At 37.4% G+C, this 20,663-nt stretch overlaps 1 protein-coding gene and 1 pseudogene across 1 annotated transcript; one reads left to right on the top strand and one right to left on the bottom strand.

Annotated features, from left to right (window-relative positions):
- Positions 1-2,581: 2,581 nt before the first annotated feature.
- On the bottom strand, positions 2,582-3,160 carry LOC124968029 (olfactory receptor 18-like; annotated as a pseudogene).
- A 10,769-nt stretch (positions 3,161-13,929) lies between these two features.
- LOC124968028 (putative gustatory receptor clone PTE01) lies at positions 13,930-19,503 on the top strand. Its single transcript, XM_047530424.1, has 2 exons — positions 13,930-13,946; positions 18,426-19,503. The coding sequence occupies exons 1-2, from the start codon at positions 13,930-13,932 to the stop codon at positions 19,501-19,503; spliced, it is 1,095 nt and encodes a 364-aa protein (XP_047386380.1).
- Positions 19,504-20,663: the final 1,160 nt, after the last annotated feature.

Here is a 20,663-nt window from a genome sequence, read left to right as displayed (position 1 = left end):
CATTGCTACATTTTCCAACATACAATGCAAAAAGGCCCCACAGGGGCTGGGATTAGACTGCCCTGTTCCTTAGACTGTAGATGAAGGGGTTCAGCTTGGGGGTGACCACAGTGTACATCACTAAAGCCACTGCACCATTTCTAGGAGAATGTGACACAACTGATCCAAGATACACTTCAAAACCTGTCCCTAAAAATAAGCAAACTACTGCCAGGTGAGAACCTTAGGTGGAGAAGGCTTTGTACTTCCCACCTGAGGATGGGATTCTCAGAATGGAGGAAATGATTTCATAGTAAGAGAAAATGATCCCTGACATGGGGAAAAGGCCATAGAAGGCTCCCAGAAAATATCTGACAATTTTATTAGAGTAGGTGTCAGAACAGGATAGATTCAGAAGTTGAGAAGGGTCACAGAAGAAACTGGAAATATCCATATCCTTGAAGCTAGTAATTTGTAAGAACATCAAATTGTGCAGCTGAGAGTCCAAAAGACTCAGCAAAAGAGTCGCCAAAACCAAGTAACCACAGAGTAGAGGGTTCATAATGACTGGATAGTGCAACTAGTTTTTCTAATCTTTAAGAAATTTCTCTCATTGGTGGAGTAAGAAGTATATAAGTGAATATCAATAAAAGGTATGGGGTTTTTCTCTAAATCAGAAAAATATTCTTACTAATAATTGCCTGTTTTACTTCTTTTTTTAACCTAAGATCTATCTGATTTTTATTTACATTTTCTATTATTAATAGTCTACAAAATGAAAATTTATAATTTTAATCACATAATAGTATACCTCTAGGTCCTAAAAGAGAAAAACTAATTCCAAAATCAGTAGAAGACAGGAAAAGATTAAGAACAGAATGAAAATTAATGACATTGAAAATAATAAAGCAATTAATAGGGTCAATGCATCACAGAGTTGATTCTTAAAAAAGATAAATCAAATTGATAAATTTTTCCCAAACTAACCAAAAGACAGACAAGACCAAATCTAAATATAATGTGAGATAAAAAAGGGATACCACAGACAGTTCTCAATCCCAGAGGATCATTAGGAACTATTTTTTTTTAATTTATACTCCAACAAAATGGAAAATCTAGAAGACATTGACAAATTTCTAGATGTATATCCTGTGCAAGTTAAACCAGGAAATATAGAAAACCTCAATGGACCAATATCATGAAAGGAAATTGAAAAAGTAATTAAAAGCCTTCCAAGAAAGAAAAGTCCATTATCCATAGATTAATAACCAAGTTCTACACTAATTTTAAAGAAGGATCAGCATTCTCAAAATTATTCCATGAAAAGAAAAGGACTGAAATACTTCAAAATACATTTTGAGAAACCAGTCCAATCCTGATACCAATACTAGACAAAGACTTTCAAGGAAAGAAAATTACAGACCATTATCCCTCATGAACATAAATGAAAAATCCTTGATAGAATATTGGCAAACTGCATTCAAAAGTACTCCAAGAAGATGCTACACCACGACAAAGTGGGTTTCCTCCCAGAGATGGAAGATTGGTTCAATATACACAGTTCAGTAAATAAAATTAATGACAAGAATTACACGATCATCTCAATAGATGCAGAAAAGGTCTTAGACAAAATGTGGCATCGATTACTGTTAAAAATTGTGGAGAAACTTGGGATGGAAGGAACTGAACTCAACATTATGAAGGCTGTATACAACAAACCAAAGGACAGCATAATGCTGAATGGAGAAAAACTCTAAAATCAGGAAGCAAAAAAGGAGTCCACTCTCACCATTCCTATTCAATATAATTCTTGAAAATCAGAGCAGTAAAGAAAGAAAAAATTAAAAGGACAAAAATAGAAAAAGAAGTTCCTATAATGATTCCATAATATTTGAATTGGGACAAAAGGCCAAAAGAAAAAAGAACTTTTGAAAACACACAAGGGTAGATCTCACCAGCTACATAGACAGAATGAATGTGAAACTATTGAACTCCCTGTGCCCTTACTTCTCTTTTTTAAACAGATTTATTTAGAAAAGCAGATTCATGTTCAAGAGAGAAGGAAGGCAATCCCCAGAGAGACTCCTTTGGAATAGCAAGGAATAACATTTTGGGGATAATGGAAGCCATGTCCAGAGAGGCAGTTTCTGGGCTCATCCATCTTAATGGAAACACAGTGAAGGGTACCCAACTCCAGTTGCTGAGCTGCTGGGATTATAAGTGTGTGTCACTGTGCCCAGCAACTTTTTAATTTCACTTTTAAAACTCGTTTGCTTCTTGAGTGCACTTTTAGCATGCTATGTGTAAATAACAAAATGTTATAAATTTCACCATGGTTGAGTGCATAGTGGAGTGATAATTATTTTTATTTACTTTCTTGTGAAACTAACCATCATACATCTCGAAAACTTGTCATCTTAACAAAGTGACATCTTGATCCTTGTGTGAAAAATTCCCAACATATGCTAAAAGCATTCCACTATAAAACATCATGAGAAATTAAAACTATTTATGTAACTGAAGCACCACATCAACAGGAAAGACATTTGGTTTTGCTGAATTTTCCAAGAAATATTGCACCTCGACACCGCAGTTGCTAAGATTAGAAAATTCTGCTGTGGAGTCTCCTAAGTGCATTTTTAATGTTCCTGTTCCTCAGGCTGTAGATGAAGGGGTTCAGCATGGGGGTGACCACAGTGTACATCACTGAGGCCACTGCACCCTTTCTGGGAGAATGTGATACAGCTGAACTCAGGTACACACCAACAACTGTTCCAAAAAACAAACAAACAACAACCAGGTGAGACCCACAGGTGGAGAAGGCTTTGTACTTCCCACCTGAAGATGGGATCCTCACAATGGAGGCAATTATTTTATAGTAAGAGAAAATGATCCCTGAGAAGGGGAAAAGGCCATATACAGCAGCAAGAAAATATCTGACAATGTTATCAGAGGAGGTATCAGAACAGAAAAGATTCAGAAGTTGAGAAGAGTCACAGAAGAAACTAGGAATTTCCACATCTTTGAAGCTGGTAATTTGTAAAATCATCAAATTGTGCAGTTGGGAGTCCAAAAGGCTCAGCAAAATTGACACCAAAATTAAAAAAACACAGAGGCGAGGGTTCATAATGACCTGATAATGCAGGGGGTGACAGATGGCCACAAATCGGTCTTAGACCATCATTGTCAGAATCATGTCATCCATACAGACAAAATTGGCAAATGGAGACATTTGCAACAAGCATCCCACATAGGAGATCACGCCACTCTGAGTTTGAATATCCACAATCATCTTTGGAGCCATAGTAGAAATGAAACAAATGTCCACAAAAGACAGGATTGAGAGGAAGAAGCACATGGGGGTGTGGAGGTGGGAGTCAGAACTGACAGCCAGGATGATGAGCAGGTTCCCAAGCACTGTGACCAGGTACATGGACAGGAACTGGCCAAAGGGGATGGGCTACAGGTCTGGATCCTCTGTGAGGCTCATGAGTTGGAATTCTGAAACACGTGTTAGATTTTGTACTTGTATATTGCTTGAACAGCTTTTGAAAAAGAAGAATGTGAGAGTAAAGAAATGTGTAACTGGCACCCGTCAGTCTGTATATATTTCAATGGAAGTATTCACAAAATAATTCACACTTGAGTACTAAGCAGCTTCAACAATGATTCTCAGAAGTGTAACGCCCAATCTTTGTACACTCTTCCTTCACTTTCTGCATTATTTGCCCCTCTTTCTTATATACTTAAGAGACTTTGATCTGAACAATGTTAGAAGTCCATGATAATTGGAGAAAGAATCATGATCACAATAAAATATAGCATACTCTTTTATGAAAAAAAAATCTAGAATAAGTAATGACCTTCTTTCAAGAAAAGCACTATTAATAAGCCTATTTAATAATAAAAGGAAAATCACAAACAATTTGATATGCCTTATTTGGTTCTATCACCTTGGGATAAATTCATGTGGTTTAAGATGTTGAAAGTACTGTATGCTCTATACTTTAAATTCTCTGACAACTCAATCATGGGTGAGAGATCATAATCAGAAAATATGGTGTGCAAATTGTCTTCAAGTGATCTCATCAGTCTTTGATTTTTTTTCTATTTCTCCTCCTCTGTGGATTTCAATTTTTTCTTGAAAATTTATATAAATTAACAAGCATCCTTGCCATTGATGCATTATGAATTTTGGTAAATATTGGTAAGTGCACATAATAAATGGTATTGGTTACCACAAACGTGGCATTCTTGTATACTACCTGTAAACAGTTCTAAAATCTTAAACCTTAAAAGAAAACTTTGAATGGCTTGAATTTTGATACTTATATTTAAATAAAGAATACTTCGTTTTTTGTATTATATTAAACTGATATTTGTATGAAGTTTGATATTTTGTATCAACCCAGAGATCATTAAAATATCCACTACACAAAACAATTCTTCATTTTTTTTGTATTCATTCTGTTCTGCAGTTTTACAGATATTATTACTTCAGCTATGTGAAGTAAATAGATGGTCAGTATCTGTCAGGTTTCACTATGATTGAATTGGACAACAGAAAACAGAGCAAAACAACCAGTAACATAATTACTTCTGAAAACTTCCTCTTCTGTTACACAGTAATAATAATTACTGACCTTGTAAAGATGCGATAAGACTTTTTTTAAATTTGAGATTGAGAACCAGGCACAGTGGCATATGACTGTAATCCCAGTGACTTGAAAGCCTGAGGCAAGAGGATCATGAGTTCAAATATAGCCTCAGCAACTTAGCGAGGCCCTAAGCAACTAAATGAGTCTCTATCTCTAATAAAATATAGAAAAGGGCTGAATATGTGGCTTGGTGGTTAAGCACCCTTGGGTTCAATCAATAGCATCAAAAAAATTGAGATTGAGATTCCTGGGATCCCTCTCTAGGATCCCTCTCCTATGCTCAGGAGGCCCACTTGCTCTGTTGTGCAGGTGCTAGAAGATCAAGAGGGAGAACACTGGGCACCTTGAAAGCCAGTAAATAAACATAGGTGCAATTTTATACCTGGATTAGAAGAAGTGTGGAGAATATTATCCAGTTCTTGTTTTTCTTAAGGTTGATTAGTACAAGGCTTTGTTCTGAAGTGATTGTAGTAACGAGAGTTCAATATCTTCTTTTAAAGTGGAAACAGCAGGGATGCACATTGGGTGAAGGTATTGATACCTGGATATTTGCCTAAACTAGGGACCTTCAGAGAAAGAAGTTCACTAAATAATCCCTTGCATAAAAGTAGAAGTAATAATCACCCAAGCATACAGGTATACCTACAAGCAGTATAAAAAAGCAACTGAAGAAACAACCCCAAATAACCCAAAACACATCAAGACCTGTTCATATTGACACCACAATGGAGGCAATGTCAGAGAATTCAAATTTACAGAGTTCACTGTTAAAATGTTCAATGAGATAAAAGAAGATGTAAGGAATTTACTTAGTATAGAAACTCAACAATCATTCCAACAAAGAGATAGAGATTCTGAAACAGAATGAAACAGGAAATGCAAAAATGACTCAATAAATCAAACAAAAAGTTCAATGGAAAGCATCAACAATAGATTGGACCCCTCGAAAGACAAACTCACAGACTGCAAACAAAATGTATAAAACCTTGAAAATAAGTTCAAAAATAAGAAAAAATTGTTAAGATACCATGACCAGAATATCCAAGGAATGTGGACATTAAGACAACAAATCTAAGAATCATTGGTGCAAGGTTCCAAAATACAAAATAAAGAAATATATGACCTTTTATCTGAAATAATATCAGAAATTTTTCCAATTATGGGAGTATATAGAATTCCAAATATAATATGCATATAGAAACCCACCTAAGAAATTTGAGTTCTTCACATCTTTGATCATTCTATTCTCCTGCAAACCTGTCTCCCAGACACACATACTGTCATGAACAGGGGAAGTATCATTTCCTGTTGGAGTTTCATTATCAGTGTTCATTTATGTACCCATAAACACATTTCCTTTAAAAAACTTTCCTGAGTACCCAAACCATATCTAAGTAGTCTGCAAGACAATTCCTACTGACCCTGAAATGAGTCTCGGTGAAGTACATACATCTCCTTCATTCAGTGTGGATCTGCTGCAAAGTATTACCTGCAGACAGAATATCATTTAACCATATGGCAATCAATTCTAAATTTTCTGGCTCCTGTCCTCATCACACAAATAAAATCCTCTATATAATAGGTTAGCTCAGTGTAATTGTTTGATTTCCACTAAAAGTCAGGTCCAATCTTACTATTAATGACCAACACATATGGCTCTGTAAGAATAAGTCATTAACACCTACATTCATTTAATCATGACTTTTAAAACCAAAATACAGTGGCACCCTAGCTAGTAATATTGTCTCCATGATAAATTGTGAAGAAATTTGGTCTTGTGTAGGGAATACTTCTATTTTGTTCCAGGAAAGGAGAGAGTACACCGGTTGGAGTCAGAAAGCAACATTCAGCCCTGCATCACTAACCTGACAGTGTGTGCAGAATGTGTGTGAATCTCTCCACTTCCTCCTGCTCACATTGCTCAGTGGAGCAACAGAAGCATCTCTACAACTTGGGTGGCACGTACGGGAAATGGGAAACTTAATGAACTTCAATTCCTGTGATTTTAGTAAAATATAATAAAGTGGGAATAAATAACTAAAGTCAGATGATACACCAGAAAAGTAACAAATCATGTAGAACATGTTGCTCAGCACCTGCAATTTGGAACACTCTCTACCAGTTCATGATGAGGAGATTTCTGTCATTTGCCACATTCTGATAATCTCCACCATGATCCTTCCTACTGCGAAGGAACCACTTCAGACAGATTCATTTGTGCTCTTCTGGGTGAAATTTCTATGGGAAATAGAACTAGTGGAGGGACAGAAAATTTTTAATCATATTTCTGAGAACTCCACCTTAAACAGAAACATAAACTTCAAACTCCCCATAACTAGAAATTTGCATATTTGTATCCTCTCATCTGGATCCCCAAACTGTGATGTTTTTCCTCATGAAGAGGAAACAATACTTCCAATAGTCCTCCCCACATCCACTGGCCCACTCTGCACTTACTGGGTCATGCTGGCTCTCTGCTGGGTCATGACCAAGAGATGCACATCCCAAGACCCACCTATGCCTAGTGCCCAGTAAAGGCTCCAGCTTTATCCACAGCATTCATATGAAAACACCTCAAGAGCTTCTGATAGAGACAACCATGACTGCACACAGACCTATGCAGCTCACTGGACAGGAACCATCAAATGAAAAGGCTGGAGGCACAGGTGATCACTCACTCTTAAAGGACCATGGAAGCTCAATGCACACAGCTCATAATTAGTCAAATAGGTCCACATTGCCCCATCTCTAAGGACCTTTAAACATTCATGGAGGAAGCAAAGCAAATTAATGTGCACAAACTTTGCACCCTACCTCTAATTAGGAGGAATTTGTATGTGCTACTTAATTCTTTCACTTTTTAAAAAAGATCTATCTGCCTCAAATGTCCATTTTTATTAGGGGAAGATGTAAATAAAAAATATAACATTGTGACCATAACAAATGCACCCTTCACTCACATTAATGACATTCACCTTGTTCTGCACAAATCACCATCAACCATTTCCACAAATTTTCAATTTTCCAAAACTAAAAATCGACCCTGTGTAAAACTCTCCATTAATCTCACACCATAGTCCAGACAACCAACATTCCTCTGTGAAACATAAACAGGAAATAAAGGAATCCACCCCTTAAATATCTAATGAGGAAGACAGAACTGTTTGTTTTCTGATCATTTATAGACCTGTTAGAGTGCTTCACTGTATACTCATCATACATCATCTCATTTATAGCACTAATGACACCCCTGAACCCCAGATTTCAGTCCCATTTTTGATAATACACTATGACATCTACAATGTTAATTGCCAAAAAAAAAAGGCAGGAATTGGGGGTCAGCAATTGCCAATCAAAATCAATGAATTACCATGAGCTAGATCTGGCATTGAAGCAAACAGCCGGTGTGAACTATGTCAACCGCAGCAGTTATAATTGCAATACCATGAATGTTGGGGGCAATAGTAACCTAAACCAATATTATCTAGAAGATGGTAAAAACACAGTACATTAAGAGAAAAAAAAGTGTCAGAAAGTTGCAGGGAGCTTACAATTTCAAAGGTGAACCAAGACAATGCAGAAGATGTATAGCAGATTATGGTTAAAAGGAAGAAGGAGAAAAAATAGGAAAAATATAAAGGGAGAAACAGCCAGAATTTGACTCTTGGCAGGAGAAGAAAAGGGAGAAATAGAAACAAGAGAAACAAACAAATAAATGAAAACAAAACTGAAATTAAACATCCAATAATAACCTTACCCTCAAAAGACAAGAAAAGGAAAAAGAACTATACTTTAAAATTTTCAGTGAGAAGCAATACTCATGCTGCTTAAGTTCCAACCCACCAAGCAATGAGATGCACATTATACTGTTATGTACCGCAAATTAAAACACATTAAAAAAATAATTAAAAATTTCAAAAAAGGAACAAATGAACATCCAACAGTGCAAATATTTTGAATTCACATATTCAAATGTTATGTTTTCACAACTGACATTCACAAATACAGAGTTGTACTTCTCAGTTGTGGAAAACCCAAACTTCCAGGTCTCTTTCTTTTTTGGTCTTTGTTGTTTATTTACAAAACAATCAAGTGTTTCCAAATTTAGAGACACTCAACTTAGCAACACTAGAAGGTGAAGAAAACTAGAAATAAAAAGTAAAGATCACTGTTAAATGCATGACACTCTTTGAAGATGAAAAAGAGAATAATACATACTCCTCCCATTTAAGAAAAAATCATCTCCATTAGAATATGTCCAAGAAGCAGGCAAATATACCTCTGTTTTTCTGCAACAATGTTACAAGTCCCCTTGATTTAGAAAGTTTCTAAATGCTCCAATAAGACTTAGAACAAGATTGTCTGAAGCCTAAGTTGAAACAGAGAGCTCACTAAAAATGGATCAAAGACCTAGACTTTAGACCAGAGACCCTGCACCAAAGAGAAGAAAAAGTAGCACAAATGTTCATCATGTTGTCTTAACAAGACTCCTAAACACAAGAATTGAAAGCAAGAATCAATGAATGGGATGGATTCAAACTAAAAAGCTCTTTCTCAGCAAAGAAACAATCACTAATGTGAACAGTGATCCTATAGAGAGAAAATCTTTGCCACACCCACTTCAGATAGAGCACTAATCTCCAAAATTTATAAAGAACTTAAAAAACTATACCAAAAGAATACAAAGAACTCAATCAATAATTGCGCTAAGAAACTGGGTAGACTCTTTACAAAAGGAGATATACAGGTGATCAACAAATATATGGAAAGGGCCCATCATCTGTAGTAACTAGAGAAATGCAAATTAAAACCACCCTAAGATTTCATCTCACAACAATTAGAATGACTGTTGTCAAGAATACAAGCAACAATAGCTTTTGCAAGGATGTGCGGAAAAAGGCACACTCATCCATTGCTGGTGGGTTTGCAAATTGGTACAGTCACTGGTAAAGCAGTATGGAGATTCCTAAGAAAACTGGAAAGGACCCACCATTTGACCCAGTTACCCCACTCCTCAGTTTATACTCAAAGGATTGAAATAAACATGCTAGAGTGATACAGTCACATCAATGTATATGGCAGCTCAATTCACATTAGCTAAAATATGGAATCAATCCAGGAGCCTTTCAACAGATAAATGATAAATAAAATGTGGTAAATACACAATGGAATATTATTCAGTTATAAAGAAGAATAAAATTATGGCATTGGCAGGTAAATGAATGGAGTTGGAGAATATCATGCTAAACGCAATAAGTCAATCCTAAAAAAACCAAAGCCAAATGTTTTCTCTGATAAGTGAATGATGATACATAAGGGGGAAGGGGATATGAGAAAAATGGAAGAATGCTGAATTGCATAAAGGGAAATGAGAGGAGGGGAGGGGGTCGGGTATGAAAGGAAGTGGATGGAGACAAACATCATTACCCTACATACATGTATCATTACACCAATGGTGTGACTCTCCATGATGTACAACCATAGAAATGAAAGTTTTACCCCACTGTGAACAAAGATCAAGATGCAGTCTGTAAAAATAAGAATCAATAATTTTTTTTTAGATCACTGATGACTAATGATAAGACACACCTATACTCAGAGTCCCTATAGAAGAGTTTAGGGTAGTTCAGGGTTTTGCAATATGTGGCCTGTGGCCTCAAAGTTACTTGGGGAGTTTTTCAAAATTGTTTATTTCTGAAATCTGCCCCAGTGTTATTGAATTGGACTCTCTCAGAATAAAGTCCCTGAATCTGCTCTTAATGCAGGCACCCAAGGAGAGAAGTGTGTGTTACAAAGTTGACAGTCATTGGACTACATGATCTCCATGGTCCCATCTGGTTCTAAAGGTCATGACCAAGGTCTGACACATAGAAGAGATGGTGGCACACAGAGATGGAATTATTTTTTAAGTGAGATTGAAGGATGTTGAGGACAGAGAAGTGATTTTGGAAAACAGAACTTTAGAAATTATGCAATTAAATACACACCGAAAAATCATACTGCAACATTGGAAATAACAAAAGAATGGTGTTTGGAAATTAATAATTCTGGAATGTCTTGTGATGGAGAAAGTGACTAGAAGTAACCATTTTAAAATGTGTAGTTGATACATTTAGCTATAATTGGAAACCGACTGAGGGAATAAATTCCACATGCTTCCATTTCATGTAGCGGCACAGTGACATCGGGTTAGGCAAGGACTGTTCCACTTAAGTTAGAAAGGACAAGTGTTTGCCACAGATTTCAGTAAATATTTTTGGTAAAGTGCCTTTAACTGTCATTCTGGGGATGGATTATACTACACTGGGTGATAGGAGGAACATAAACTGAAGAACCATAGCACAACTGAGGAAACATGACGTTCTGACTCACAGTGAACAGTGATTGTTTGGGAAGTGTCATTTGCTCACCTGTTTTGAGAGAGCTGCTGAAATAAAAAGAATATTCTGGGTCATAAAAATTACAAAATGGAAAATGTTTTAAAGTACAGTAAATCTCACTAGTGAATCAAATTCTCTAGACTGGTAGTAGCCATGCACACGCCTTGAATTTTCAGTCTCTCCGAGGAATATAATTAATTGCTGGAAGAGCTATTCACAGGGTTAGCACAAGGCCTTGGATTCCAACTCAGTACTTCAAAAACAAAAGCAGACTTGGTCAATTTGAGCCATGTCAATTCTTTAGGCCATGCCTGTATTCTCTCCCCCAGACTTAAAAACTTGTGCCTTTAAAAGTTTATTTGTGATACCCCTCTGTAGGGGTTTAATCTTGTTAAATTTGCAAACTTGTTGGTCCTGTTGAACTCCAAGTGCATCTCCACACTCTGCCACCACCAGTACAAAAAACAGAGTACAGCATTCTCCTTAGTGATACAATAAATAAATAAATTTTTTTTTCTTTAAGAATCTGGGTGAATTTCAGTTACCACAGGAGCTTTACATCATGTAGGGTTTTCTTAAGTTTCCCTCATTTTTAAGGGCTCAGTCACATCTGGCTTATTGGAGAAAAAAATATATAACTCCTGTCATTGGTCTTGGTGAACTCCAAATTTTGATAAATATTGCTCCATTAAATCCACATGATTTTAGAACATCACTGACCAAAAATGTGGCACTAGTGTACACTACACCATCAATGATTAAAGCAGCATGAAATGTTAGAAAACACTTGAATTTTTTTATTCAATAGAGATTTACTTCTGTCAGCACATTGAGTCTCCCTGAAATGTTTGTTGGGTAAGACATCCCTTGGAGATTTTCTCCAGTTGATTGTCCATTTGGAGAAGCCTGATCAGACAGCCTCAGTATTTCCTGATCATAAACCCTCTTTTCAAATTGAGGACATTGGCACCAGGGAAAGGCCCGAAGACAGTTTGGGTGCTGACCTTTTTGAACATAGTCCACATATCTTTTTTGAATCTTCCTGCTCTGTGGACTGGAGTCTCCTCCTTCAGCTACCGGAAGGAAAATCAAGTTCAGAGTTTTGTCAGTTCACTCTATGATATAATTGGGAAAGAAAAGAGAAAATTACAGGAACTGATACAAACTGGGCTGTTTGTTCTTGTGTAAAATGAGAAGAACAGACAGAGAATGAGAAAAACCCATCAAAGTTTTTGTCAGTTTGGAAGCCCACAATCTTATGGTTGCTGTAAAAATGCTTTTTATTATATTGTTTATGTTGAGTACACTTGTGAACCTTTGCCACATTTATCACTATCTTTATCTGTGGATATTTAAAATACTCTGAACTCACATTTTAACAATTTAATCAGAATATCTACCTTGTACCAGGGTTGATAACTGCTGCCATGGAATAGTTAAGGAACATAGAACATGGTTGATTAATAGCCCTTTTATTACTGGCAATGAGGCCCACTACATATGTGAAATAATTGTAGAGATGAATTTGAATTGTTGAGTTGATTGTATTAAGAGATGCCAATGATTAAGAGAATTCTGGGAGTGTCAATGACGGCTTGCCTAGGAATGATAGGAATGTGGGATAGAATCTGTGGTGAGACTCTCCCTAAGCATGGGCAGCACCACCCAGTAAGATGGTGACATGGATGGAAAAGTTTTAAGAACAAGGAATCAGATGAAGATGTAAGCTCTTACTCTCCTTGAACAGGTTTTTGATGCAGCTTCAATCATCTGAGGATATTGGGCTCTCTCTTTTTATTCTTCCTTGGTAGACTCTGCCAGTGATTGTTCAGGTAGTTTCCAGGAGCCTTGACCTTGGACTAGGGTAGCACTGTTGATCCTTCTTGTTCTGGGGCTTCCAGCTCTTGGACTGCACAGCTATGTGTTCTTCCAGCTCTCCAGCCTGCAGGTGATGATTGTGGACTATCCAGCTTCTGGTCTTGTAAGACAATCTAATAAATCGCTTTTCATAATTATACTTCCTTGTTGACTCTGTTCCTCTATGGAACCCTGACTAATACAATAATCAAAGTCCATCCTATTTGCTTCAGAACTCACATTTTGCATAATCTAGAATCATTTCACATGAGCTGTCTGTTCTCATATCATGACTCCATTCTCCTCCACACCTCTGATCCAATGGCATCCAAGGTTAGGAATTTGGTGGGATTTTCCTTTCAGCATTTCCATCTCAGAATTGGTTTATGTACCCACAGATAGTATTCATAGAAACTTAATAAAATGTATCTAAAATTCACGTAGGAAGAATGTGAGAAAACACATGTGGGCCAGGAGTACATGACAGGTGGATGGATCAGGTTCTTGAAGTGCACACACCTACAATGAATGCTTTAACCACAGTGTGGGATTTGATTCCAGGGATGGACATCACTTAATTTGTTGGCTTATTATTACAACAATCTTGTAAAGACAGTTTTGGCATGTTTATTGACTGACTCCTACACAGCAGTGATGTCAATCTTCCCATCTCTCTGTGCTCCTGTATCTTAATGGAAATGAGAATACCATCCATGTAATGAGTGTAAGGAATCCCATGAAAACCAGGCTGGACATGGGAAATCACATAAGGGAGTTTATTAAGCAAACAGAGTGTCTCCCTGCCAGGTAAGAGAGAAAATGAGTGGAAAAGAGAAAGAAAATAGAAAGGGCATGTGCTACAGAAAGCGAGAAGAAAGTGAGTTGGGGGAGAGAAAGCAAGAGAGAAAAGATGGCAGGGTAGCTACCTTGAAGCAGTTGAATTCTGCCAGGCTAACAGTGGACCAGCAACAGGGAAAGACACTTGCAAGCTGACTGATGAACCAATAGCTAGCTAGGATGTTCACAGATTGACAAGTGGTTGGGAGGCGGGGATAATGGCTGCATCAGAAAGGTAGGGGGAGCAGATTTGTACATTACATTGAGAAACTAAAATTGAGAGTCTAAAAGGAAGTTACTTTCTGCAGTTTAATAAGAGACATGCTTTTAACATTCATCTATGCAACTGTGTTAATATGTATAGTTTTAGTGTTTTTATGTAGCGGTCAAAAATATCAGGGCTAGGATATAGCTCAGTTTGTAGAGTGCTTGTCTGTCAAGCACAAAGCCCTGGGTTTAAACCCCAACACCACAAAAATAAATAAATAAATGAATAAACAAACAAATAAATAAATACATAAATGTTATTTACAAACAGTGAAATAAAAATAATGCCATTGATCACTACAAAAAATATGACAGATAAGCCTAATTTAGAACCTAATAAATATTTGGTCATTATATTCTTTCAAAAATATTAAGAACTTAATCATTAAGGAAATAGTGAGTCTACTATTTCTGTCAAAATTTTGTTGCTTTGACCAAGAGACCTGACGAGAACAATTTGAAAGAGGAAAAGTTCATTGGCTCCTGGTTTCAGAAGTTCAGTCCTTGTCCCGCTCACTCCACAGCTCTGGACCTGAGGCAGGAAGAATGTCAGGGCAGAAGGGCATGGAGGAGGGAAACTGCTCAGAATGTGGCCACCTGGAAGCAGAGAGAGAGCTCCACTCACCAGGGACAAAGTATGGACCAAAGGCAGCCCCAAGTGTCCTCCCTCCTCCAGTCACCCTCTACTGCCTTCACTCACTACCCAGTTAATGCTGATCAGTGACTAACACTGATCAGGTTACATCACCCATGGTCTCACATCCTTGCATTGTCTCCCCCATGAGCTTTGGGGGACAACAACCATGCAAACCATAACAGTCTAATAAGAAACGCATCTGTCAAAGCACACTGCAGCAGGGAATGATGGAACCTCTACACATGTCTCAGAACAGACTCAAGGGTTTCCTGTCACTTGCCTCTGCACCCACTCTACTTTTCCTAGGCTCATGAAAATCTCTTCCACTGTGTTTGAATGTTGTAGATGCTCATAAGTGTATGCATAGGGCTCACGTGTCCATGCCTCAGACACAAAAGGGAACTACTGCATCTCATCTCTGGTCTATGCCATGTCCCCAAAAATGAGGAAAGGACAATGAGTGGAAAGCACCCAATACAATGAAGCCACACTGATTATACCCAGTGTGTGTGAGCAGAGGAAAGGTCTAGTAATGAAGAACACAGCTTTTATCTCCTCTCTGCCAAACATGGTATAGGCTTTGGGGAATCAGAGATGAAAGAAATTACTCATTCCTCTCCAAATACACTTTCCTACATGAGGATGACAGTAAAATGAAACAAGAATCAGAAAAAAATAAGTTCAGGTCACAACATAATTTAATTAAAGAGTATCAAAACTGATCTTGCCATATTAATAATGACCACCCACCTGGACTTGCCCATGTCTTACATATTCAATTCTTGGTTACAGGGAACAAACATTTTCTGTTTAACTTGTATTCAATGCAACTGTATAAAGCAGAATTCAGCTCAGATGAAAAACTGGTTCTCAGTGACACTAACAACCTTCTCTATGTTCTAAAAACAAGAGGCGGAGCAAACAGGAGTGAAATTTAATTGTGAATCTCCAGGTCTGATGATTCCTGATTAAAACAACCTATGCAGAGTGCTAGAGTCCCCAACTGCAGGCACATCTCAGTACAAAGGCAGAGATTTTCAGGGGTGTCAAAAGAACAAAAGAGATACCAAGAGAGGTAACAGGAATGTCTAATTCCTTGGGCTGAGACACACTTTAGACTCACATTATCTTTGACAATTGTGTGTATGAATAGACCTACTATTTTCTTAATGATTGAATTCTTTTCTAAATGCATAATATCAAAATATATATTTGGTTCTAAACATCACTTATATGCCCCACATTGAGTGGTGCAGGTACTGTGCTCCCTCTTTCCATTAAGTACTACATGCATTGGGAGGTGGAGAGATTTACACATGCTCTGCATGTGAGGCAGGTCAACATGCAGCATGGAATCCTGGATTCACTACCTTCCATCACAGGGCCATTGCTTCTCTTGTTGGAGTCACATGGAAATAATATTTCCAATACTGTATAAATTGCCTTGATTGGTTACCTTGGATTATTACTAGAAGGGTCCCAGTGATATTTTTGTTGGTATATATTAAGAAAAAGTGGACTTTGCAGGTGAAGATGACTGATTTTTTATTGGGATAGTGTATGTAGGTGATCAATAATTACATAGAACATGCGGCAATTATGGAAATCATAGTAAACCCTGTCTCCACATATTATATAGTAATTTTCATTTTTGTGAAATGGAGAAAAGCAGAAGAATTTTGAAAGGATTTTCATAATAACTTAAGGTAAATGATGTTCCTCTTTTGGGTAATGATATGCATCACATAAAGCCATTGAGGTAGCTGTGTGTATTTCATGCATGACTCTAAACCACATTTTGATGCAAACTAGCACATTTCAAGGGCAATAGGTGTCTCTGTAGGCTACTTAGATGAGCTACTTAGGTACTTTTCAGGTAAGTTCTAAGGAAAACCCTTTATGGACATGTACATTGATACTGACATGGAAACATCAACAGAGAACGATACCCTCCCAATTCATGATTGTAACTGTGTTTGGGGGACATGTCTGCAGAACAGACTCTTACGGAGATAAGAAGAACTCAAATTTCATTGGTAATTATTCAGGCCTCAATCAAATGTAGGTTTGGATACAAATATATCACTCATTTGTATTTTAATGTGGAGAGTAGGTATTATGTAAAGTAGCAATAGTTAATATTCATACAGAATTTTCTAAATGCCAGGAAATACTTCAAACCCAGGTTTCCCAGCCATGTTTCTCACCTAAAAACTTTAAATACATAATCTAATTAGATTTTTGTCTGAGACCCAGGGTATCTGGGTATACTAAAATCTCCACAGGAGAGGTACGAAGGAATAGAAAGAGAAAGTATTAGGGACTGAAGTGGAACTAGATATATCTGTGGTTGTATGACAGGGTCAATGACTGTGTGAAAATGATCCCAACAGTATGTATAACTGTGATGTGCTAAAAAAACTAAGAAATCTCCATAGGTGAACCTACCAACTAATGAGCCCCCAAACCATTAACATTTAAAGGATTTTAAAAATACTTTCTTACAACAGTCACAGGAGGTAATTATTACCCCAATTTTATAGATGATGCAATTGTCTTGACTGTTTACATGATTTCTTTAATTTCTTTGGCCTATGTTCCTAATTCAGTCCTAATGAGACTAACAAAATAATGAACCTAGTTTCCTTCACGGAGCTGAAGTACGTAACTGCAGTCCAGGTATCAGGGAATATTCATGTGAAAAACTGTTATGTAGAAATAATGTTGAGACTCAAAACTATGCTTGGGCCTTTCCTTGGTATTAACATCCTGATCTGTAAATTTGATAGGTTTTGACCGGAAACCCCTTAAAGAAGTGTCCAAGGCCCCAATCACATCCAGAATAAAATATTTGGAAAAGAATAAAAAAGAGCACCTTTTTATATACCATGTATTTCATGAATTTTTAGAAATAAACCTGCACAAAAATGAAATATTCAAAGAGGTTTCTTATCATTTACAATCTATGAATGATTGACAGGTTCAGTGTACAATAATGCCACATTTTCTATGAGTGGTACCATTGATTATGTGAACTTAATCAAGTTTATCAAAAGGCAGAGGAGGGGGAGAGAATAAGGATGTAACTGGGGAATGAAGCTGTCCAAATTATATTATGCTCAAATATGTCACAGTGAACACACTATTAGGTATGATTATTACAGAACCATAAAATATTTGAAGTCCACCAAGGCTAAGGATACTTGTTTATTACTGCATACTTTTTAAAGTACTGATTTGAAGAGGGGGGAATAAGAAAATCAAAGAATGATGGAATCTCTAGAAGAGAACCTGCACATAAAATGTCTTTTGATTGTGAACAATCAACCTTGAGTCAATTGTAAGAGAATGAACACCTTAGTGCTTCAAATATTGTAACTCAAGGAACTTGTCAAAGGACTTAGAAGAAATCAAGATATATTGGGCAATTTCTCAATTTCCTTTCATTAAAATGATTTTTAAAATATGAGGATACTATTATCCATTCTTTATTTTAATTTTATTTTATTTCTGAAAGAGTAGGCTGCATTTCTTGAGATTATGGACTTAATTTCTCTAATGTTCCTGGTCTTCTAATATTGTTCATCTGAGTGTCTATATATAGGTCCAAAAGGAAGGACATGAATAATACAGATATCAATAATAAAGTTGACTAAAATGATTGGACTTTCCATAAGAGTTTTGTTCAAAGTGTATTGACTTCACGTTGAATACTTTGCTTGTGAACTCATGAATTCAAATTTATACACAGGGCTGGGTGTCTGTTTATGTATTTCCTGTTTCCCAACATCTCTTCCCACTCCTTCCAAGGTGTCCAACAAATACAGAACTACAAAATCTAACAGGTGTCTCAGAATTATATCTCCTGGAACACTCAGAGGATCCAGAACGGCAGCCCATCCTCTTTGGACTGTTCTTGTCCATGTACCTGGTCACAGTGCTTGGGAACCTGCTCATCCTCCTGGCTGTCAGCTCTGACTCCCACCTCCACACCCCCATGTACTTCTTCCTCGCCAACCTGTCCTTGATTGACATTTGTTTCTCTTCTACCATAGTCCCAAAGATGATCGTGGACATCCTAACTCAGAGCAGAGTCATCTCCTATGTGGGCTGCCTGACACAGATGTCTCATTTTATCATTTTTGCATGTGTGGATGATTTTCTTCTGACTGTGATGGCCTATGACTGGTTTGTAACCATCTGTCACCCCCTGCATTACCCAGTTATTATGAGCCCTCGCCGCTGTGGCTTCTTAGTTTTGGTCAGCTTTTTGGTTAAGCTTTTTGATTCCCAGTTGCACAATTTGATCGTCTTACAATTCACATACTTCAAGGATTCAAAACTTTCTAATTTCTTTTGTGACCCTTCTCAGCTCCTTAATCTTACCTGTTCTGATTCTTTCTCTTATAACATTGTCAAGTACACTATTGGTGCCTTTTATGGTTTATTCCCCATCTCAGGAATTCTTTTTTCTTACTATAAAATTGTTTTCTCCATCCTGGGAATCCAGTCATCAGGTGGGAAGTACAAAGCCTTCTCCACTTGTGGGTCTCTCCTGGCAGTTGTTTGTCTATTTTATGGAACAGCCTTTGGAGTATACCTGGGATCAGCGGTATCTCATTCTCCCAGAAAGGGTGTGTTGGCCTCAGTGATGTACACTGTGGTCACCCCCATGCTGAACCCCTTCATCTACAGCCTCAGGAACAGGGACATTAAGAGTGCCCTGAGGAGGATGCACAGAGGACAGCCTAATTTCAGCCCCAGGGAGTCTGGTTGCAAAAGCGAGTTGGAAAATTCACAAATGCTAAACATCTTTTCCTGTAACCTATGTGGTAACTGTTTTTGCAGTTCCATGATTGGATTTTTCACAATATCTCATGGTGAATAATGGTGGTCAGTGTTAGAGAAAGAGGCTTGGAGCAGTATTTTAAATGGGAAAATAGTTTTGTGTTGAAAAATAAAAGAATTTCTAAAGATGGGCAGTGATGTTGTTTTCACAACAATATCAAGGTAATGAACGCCTGTAGACTGTGCATTGACACTGGTGAAATTTAATCATTTCATCAAAAGTTTGAATTTGCCCTAATATAAATGGGAATAAAAAGTAAATAAAATGCAATGAAAGTAGTAAATAGTACACATGCACTTCTTTGTCAGTAGTGGAAGAGCTGAAAACATCTTTGAACATTTTTCTCTTTTCTCCCATTATTGTTAGATTTTGTGATAATCTAGAAAAATCTGATTGAGTATCAGCTCTGAGACATGAGCCTCCAAGGTGACATAAAGGTTCATCCTCTGCTTATAGCCTTTCCCCTCAATGGTTCCCTGTACAGTGGGTTGCACACCTGTGACTCCTTTTTCCATGATCTTTTGCATCAAGAACCTGCTCTCTGAGACTGCTTCAGTGTTCATCCTGAGTGGCCATTGCACTCCTGTTAGGGAGGTGTGTTGTGTCTGTTCTCCTGGGTAATGACCAAACAGATAGTGCAAACCAGCAAGTTTCGGGGTAGATGAAGATTGGAAGAGGGAATGTCCTATGCATTGTTTCCTCCTCATCAGGAAGAGCATGATGTTTGGGTAGCCACAAAGGAGACTGATATGTGCAAAATCTTGATTATAGAGATTGTGGGTTTATAAACCTGGTGGTGATGGTAACCAAAATGTCATGCAAAGCTTTTCTTTTCCTGCACAATGATTCTGTTTCCCAGAGTGTCCTCCACAAAGGGAGTAAATGCCCCATTTATACTTGTCCTAAGCATTACAAGGGGTTTATTAAGGTGATACTGATGATGAGTAGAGTAACCATCAGTATCATCATGAATTGTTAATGGGAGATTCTGAGTGCAGGGTGTTGACCAGTTTTCTGCGCAGATTATTTTAATTCACCTGCACAGCTTTCTATGGGGTCTGCATGGCACATTATTTTATTGTATAAACATGGGCACAGTTTTTTTGTGTAGCTCTCTCTAGGTTTTTAGGTAGAGTAACTGCAGCCCCTTTGATTTGCTCTGTGGATGTGAGACATAGGGCGCATGGGCAGGGCAGTGG

Source organism: Sciurus carolinensis, chromosome 17 (genome assembly GCF_902686445.1).
Source record: "Sciurus carolinensis chromosome 17, mSciCar1.2, whole genome shotgun sequence".
Lineage (NCBI taxonomy): Eukaryota > Metazoa > Chordata > Mammalia > Rodentia > Sciuridae > Sciurus > Sciurus carolinensis.
This window is presented reverse-complemented; position numbering and strand designations above follow the sequence as displayed.